At 54.8% G+C, this 6621-nt stretch overlaps 1 protein-coding gene across 1 annotated transcript; it reads right to left on the bottom strand.

Moving 5' to 3' along the window:
- Positions 1-395: 395 nt before the first annotated feature.
- On the bottom strand, positions 396-4155 carry ZACN (zinc activated ion channel). The gene is given in 9 exon segments (XM_049768562.1): positions 396-577; positions 861-1022; positions 1119-1329; positions 1427-1551; positions 3008-3177; positions 3522-3628; positions 3757-3801; positions 3900-4024; positions 4107-4155. Coding segments are annotated over 9 exon segments (1176 nt in total).
- Positions 4156-6621: the final 2466 nt, after the last annotated feature.

Genomic DNA, 6621 nt, shown 5'->3' with positions numbered 1-6621 from the left:
CCGACTTTACCTCCTGCGGCACCCCGGTAAATTGAATTTAAGACCCCTGCTTTAGGGCCTGGTGCAGAGGACCTGGAGATGTAGCCAGACTGGTCTGCCTGGCAGTGTTATGTTCTGAGTCTAGGGTGCCTGCCCCCCCCCCCCCCCCCCAGTCAGGACAGCTTGTGTCTGCTGCCTCTAGGGGCTGTGTCCCAGGAGTCAGGCCTGGGGGCTAGGGGCCAAGAGAGGTTGCGTGGCACCCCCTTCTGGCCGGGGAGGTAAAGGCAGGGCTCACAAAATTGGCTCACTTCAGAATTGGATTTATTCATGCGCCCCTGGGCGGCCCCTGTCTTGGGACTAGGGGTTGATCTCCTTCTTCTGCACAGACTCCCCCACCCCCACCTCTCCCAGCATTGTCACATCCTGGGCTGCCCACCGTGGGGTGCAGCCAGGCCAGGGGCTGGGTTGGACTTGCAAGTGGCCCACACCCAGGTGCCCGCAAAGATCAGCTGGCTGCCCAGGACGCCCACCACGTAGGCCTGGAAGAAGATGCGGTCCACGGCCTTCACCCAGCTTCTCCGGGGCTGCTCACTCGGCTCTCGGGGGGCCTCTGTGAGGGGAGAGGGAAGGCACCATTTCCTGGGGTTCATCCACCCTCCAGAGAAGGGCTGGTCCCTGTCCCTGTCTCTCCCATCACCAGCTGATTGGTCCATCCTGGGAGTCACCTAGGCACCCAAGAAGCAAAACTTCCTGGAGCCTTAGGAATCAGAGAGTATAGCTAGAAAGATGACTGCCTTACATGTAGCTGACCCAGGTTCGATCCCCAACATCCCGGAGGGGTGAATACCACCAGGAGTAAGCCCCAAGCACCAAGGTCAGACAGGGGGAACCTGGAAACTATCAGCGGTCACCACCTTCCTTTGGTGCCTGCTCCGGCTTGTCAGGCGGGCCAGGATTGTCACTCCGGGCCAGCAGCCCCGTGAGCAGCACAGTCTCGGCTGTACTGAAGAAGAGCAGCAGCAGCAGCACTGTGAAGTAGTAGACTGGGGGGACAAAAAGGGGGCTGAAGGTCAGAGCCAGCTTGGGCCGAGGACAGAGGAGCCCTAGGCTGTCATAGCCTGCCTCCCCCATGCACGCACCGAACAGCGGGTTGCAAGAGGAGGAGCTGGGCAGAGACTGCACCAGGGACGAATGGAAGACCAGGTAGCCCAGCAGCAGGGTGACCTTGTAGGCAATGCGCTCGGGCCCCCCAAGTGGCAACAGTCCCCCGCACACGTCTGCCAACAGCAGCGCCTCCCCGGGGACCAGCAGGGCCATGACGCCCTTGACCGCTGTGTTCTGGAGGTGAAGCTGAAAAGCAGGCAGGGAGGTAGGGTTCAGGGGTCGCTGCCACAGGCTCGGGACCCCTGCACCCCATCTCCCCAGGGAACCCGCCCACCCAACTCACCTTCACCTGGAAGCAAGGCACCAGCTGCTCTTGGGGGATTTGGGCCTTCACGTTCCGAACCACATATTCCCGTTTGACACTACCAATCTGGTTTACTGCATGGGCCTGGAACTCCAGCTCTGCCGCTGTGCGGGTGTCAGGGGGGGGTGAACTCAGGAAGAAGGACCCCTTCACCCCTCCCAGCCCTGATGAGTCTTAAGAGGAGGGACAGGGACAGGAGGGGACTGATACACCATCACTACATAGAGGGACTTCTTGGCAGCTGCTAGAGGCAGTTTGGCCCCAGCAAGGGTTTCTCAAAACCTTATTTCTTATTTTTTTCCAAAACCTTATTTCACAGCATCCCACAACATTTGTTCCATCAGTGGGAGAAAGAACCTTAAATGCACTTGAGAGGCCAGAATAATAGGGGAGGGTGTTTGCCTTGCATATGGCCAGCCCTTATTTGATTCCTGTATGGTCCCCCCAAGTCTGCCAGGAGTGATCCCTAAGCTTTGTTGTGTATGGCAAAAAAAAAAAAAAAAAGTTAAAAATTGGGGCTAGAGTGTTAGCACAGCCAGAATGGTGTTTGCCTTGGATGTAGCTGACATGGGTTTTATCCCTGACATCCTATAGCACCACATGTGAGCCTGCCAGGGAGTGATTTCTAAGTACAGAGCCAAGAGTAACTCCTGAGCATCACCAGGTGTGGCCCAAAAAGCCCCCACAAAAAAGTGCACTTGAGGGGTCAGAGAGAGCATGGAGGTAAGGCATTTGTCTTTCATGCAGAAGTATGGTGGTTCGAATCCCGGCACCCCATATGGTCCCCTGTGCCTGCCAGGGGCGATTTCTGAGCATAGAGCCAGGAGTAACCCCTGAGCGCTGCTCGGTATGACCCAAAAAAACAAAACAAAAAAAAAAAAAGTGCACTTGAGTTGAGGAGGATGGCTCCAAGGGCCATCCAAGGTTTGCTCCTCAGCACTGGCAGGTTAGATGCCCCCTAATACCCCCCCCCACACACACACACACCTGTGCCACTATTTCAGGAAGAGCATTGACAGGCTCCAGCTGCCTGTCACCTCACACCCAGAGAGGATTCATGGTTAGGAGACATTGAAAAGGTGGGAGGATGCTGTCTCACTGGTCACCTTGCACTGCCCGTTTCAGGGTGGCCCCAGCAATGAGACCCCAATGGCCCCAGCTGATGTTAGGTCAGCTCTGTAGTGTGGCCTCCAGGGGAGTTGTGGGCAGATGCTTTGGGGAGCAAAGTTGGGGAGCTACAGAGAGGCAGGAAGCTGCCTGGGCAGGATACAGGCTCTTGCTTCCAAATCTCACTACCCTAAGCTGGAGCACAGACCTGATGGGCAGTTTTTGTCGGTGCTCAGAGCACCCTTCTCGTTTTGTTATATTTTATTATCCCTGGCAGTGCTTAGGGGTTCCTCCTACTCAGCTCAGGAATCCTGGCAGGTTTTGGAGACCCTATGGGATGCCAGGGATCAAACCTTTGGTGGGTTACAAGCAAGGCAAACGCCCTCCTCGCTGTGCTTTTGCTTTGATCCCCACCCTTGCCCCAATCTAGAGCCCTCAGCCCCCCAGCATCACCTGAGTTGCTGAAAGCAAAGAAGCTGAGGTTGCAGTCGCTCTGGTCCCGGGGGAAGTGGAGGAGCTCTAGGTCACAGTTGGTCTCCATGGTGACGGCCAGGTAGAGCTCCACGTAGCCGTGACGGTCCACTCGGACCCTCGGACTCGGGTTCTGCCAGTCCACCCAGAGCCTGCAGGGAGGAAAGACCCCACACCAGAAGCCTAGGCCCTAGACTACTCGGGGATACCTGCACTCCTCCAGCCCCACTGCAGACCCAGGAGAGAAGTCAGGGGATTAGGGAATGGCATAGCGGGAGGGCGTTTGTCTTGCAGGTTCCATCCCTGGCATCCCATAGGGTCCCCTGAGGTTGGTAACCAGAAGTCATTTCTGAGTGCAGAACCAGGAATAATGCCGGAGTGCCTCCAAGTGTAGCCTCCCCCAAAATGCAGGGGAACCCCCAAGATTAGGCTCCTTACTGATCCCTCTTCATTTCCTAATGGAAATGGGAGGCAGATTCCCAGAGCAAGAACTTACGCCTCCTGGATCGTGAGTCCCGGGGTCCAAAGCGAGTCCCAGGGCAGCGAGACCACACGCCGTGGGTTTGTGCTTGCGTTCCAGGCCAGGCGGGCATCCAGCCAGGACTGGGGGACACACACAAGGACTCATCTCAAGCTCCTGCTGCCTACAAGGTCCTGGTTGGGCCCTTTCTCTGACAGGTGGCTGCTGGTGGGGACTGCCCTGGCCTGCCACCCCCTTCTCCCATACTCACCAGCCGGAGCAGCAGCATGGAAGACACGGTGTATCGCAGGATGTCCTGGGTGACCGGGACAGTGTCTCAGCAGGCTGGACCCCCAGTTCACTGCCCCTGGCTGTGTCCCCAACACTCCCAAGGCAGGTCCTGACCCCACTTACCACATTCACTACGTTGGTCACAAACACTTGTGCATCTAAGAGCAGGGGACTGGTCCCATTTCGGGGGATCTGGGTCAGTTCCTGAGCCTCCTGGGGTGAGTTTTGGTGGAGGAAGGAGGGACAGGCTGAGGGATGGAGGTGGCAGTCATCCAGGAGTCCTGGGGTTTGAGCCCCCCCCTCCCAGCTCACCATTTATCTTCCACCTACCGAGCCCTGGTGCTTGAAAGCCTCGGGCCATGACTTCAGGGCTCCGCATGATGCTTAGCCCCAGGATGACAAAGGAGAGCTGGAGACTCAGAGCCATTTGCAAGTATGAGCAGCAGTCAAAAGGTGGCAGGATAGGGGCAGCTGCACTGTGATAAGCACGTGAAGCCCCCAGCACCTCAGTTCCGCAAACGCCCCAAGACAAAGCCAGGTCCTAGCCCCACCCACCCTGCACCTGCCGAAACTATCTGGTCCATTTCCACCACCTGGAGCGAGTGGCCAAGTTGAAAGAGTGGCCAAGTTTTGCTGGGTACTTTTCAGCAAAAGAGGGTCACCCTGTACACAAACACCACACACACACACATACACACACACACACACACACACACACACACACACACACACACACACACACACACCACCTAATATGGTCCAAAGTCCTCCACTAAAGTGACTGATGTGGGCCAGAGCACAGCAGGGAGGGCGCTGACCTTGCACTCAGCTGTCCCAAGTTCCATCTCCAGCATCCCAGAAGTAAACCCTAGCACTTATCCCCAAATGTAACAAATGTGCCCCGCAAGTGATAACAAAAACAATGAGCAGACTTTAAAATGCACAGGTTGGGTGGGAGAGAGCGCTTGCCTTGTTCATGAGACCAGATTCAATTCCTGGCACTGGATATGGTTCCCTGAACACCTCTAGGTGTGGCTCAAGACCACAAAGAAAAGTAGAAGAGAACAGAGCAATAGCACATTGGGGAGGGCGTTTGCCTTGCATGCAGCTGATCTGAGTTCAATCTCTGGCATCCCATATGGTCCCCTGAGTCTGCCAGAGGTGATTTCTGAGCTCAGAGCAGAAGTAACCTCTGAGCACCGCTAAGTGTGGCCCTGAAACAAACAGAAAAGTAGAATCCACCATTTAATTTACATAATGAATTATTTTATTGTGTTACCCTGATTTCCCAGATGAAGGGGCCAAGACTTTCCCAGCCTTGGACTTTGTGTTTCCCCAGGCTTAAACTTTGCGTGAAAGCTAGATTCAGTCACTCTCAGACAACACCTCTCTGACCTCTGCAAGTGTGGCAAAGGGGCAGAACACAGGAGATGGAGTGAGTCCCCCCACATGGGGTGACTTTTTGCACCTTTTACTCCCGGCGCTTCTCCTGGGCCTCAAAAGGGGGCAGATAGAGTTGGTTTGCTCACAAATGGGGTACCTTGGGGCTGAAGTGACAGCACAGCAGGGAAGACATCTGCCTTTCATGCACTTCACTCAAATTAGGTCCTTGGCATTCCCTGAGCACGGTTAGGAGTAATTTCTAAGCACAGGGCCAGGAGTAGCCCTTGACCACAGTCCTAAAACCAGAAGGAAAAAAAACCAAAAAACCAAACAAGGTGCTTCACTCAGCTGAGTGGAAGTCCCCCCACCTTTCTGGCTGCGGGAGGAGCTAAAAACCCGAAATTCAAAGCCCTTGGCTAACTGTTCCAACCCTTTCTATGTCCATGGCAGAAGCCAAATCCAAAAGCAACGTTGCAGGAGGCAGTGGTGCCTATATTCTTGGCCCTTGGGTGATCTGGGCGTCGGGCTGCGCACCTCTGAATCCCACCTCCCAGCAGACATCAAAAAGTCATCAAAAAAAAAAAAGGGGGGGGGCCGGGAAGGTGGCGCTAGAGGTAAGGTGTCTGCCTTGCAAGCGCTACCGTGCTACCGTAGGACGGACCGCGGTTCTATCCCCCGGTGTCCCATATGGTCCACCCAAGCCAGGGGCAATTTCTGAGCACATAGCCAGGAGTAACCCCTGAGCGTCAAATGGGTGTGGCCCAAAAACCAAAAAAAAAAAAAAAAAAAAGTCACTAAGCATCGCTAAGGGAAAGCACAGCGGGTAGGGCATTTGCCTTGCACGCAATTGACCCATGGATTTGATCCCTGGCATCCCATATGATCCTGTGCTAGGAGGAACCCCTGAGTGTGGCCATGTGTGGCACAAAAACAAAGAAACAAAAATCTAAAAAGAAGGGCTGGAGAGATGGCATGGAGGTAAGGCATTTGCCTTTTATGTAGAAGGTGGTTTGAATCCCAGCATCCCATGTGGTCCCCAGAGCCTGCCAGGAGTGATTTCTGAGCATAGAGCCAGGAGGAACCCCTGAGCGCTGCGGGTGTGACCCAAAAAACAAAAACAAAAGCAAGAATTTTTGAGGGGTCAGAAATTTTTGAGGGGTCAGTAAAAGCTGAGTGCCTGCTTCATGTGTAAGAAGCCCAGGGTTCAATTACTGGCACTGCATGGCCCTGCACCGCTTGGCAAGGTTCAAGGCGCCTGAGACAGAATAAAGAGAGGTTATAAAAAATATATGGGGGACCGGAGAGATAGCATGGAGGTAAGGCATTTGTCTTTCATGCAGAAGGTCAGTGGTTCAAATCCCGGCATCCCATATGGTTCCCTGAGCCTGCCAGGAGCGATTTCTGAGCATAGAGCCAGGAGTAAGCCCTGAGCACAGCTGGGTGTGACCCAAAAACCAAAAAA

Source organism: Suncus etruscus, chromosome 1 (assembly GCF_024139225.1).
Source record: "Suncus etruscus isolate mSunEtr1 chromosome 1, mSunEtr1.pri.cur, whole genome shotgun sequence".
Classification (NCBI taxonomy): Eukaryota; Metazoa; Chordata; class Mammalia; order Eulipotyphla; family Soricidae; genus Suncus; species Suncus etruscus.
Note: the sequence above shows the minus strand (reverse complement) of the source record. Positions and strands in the feature narration are given on the sequence as shown.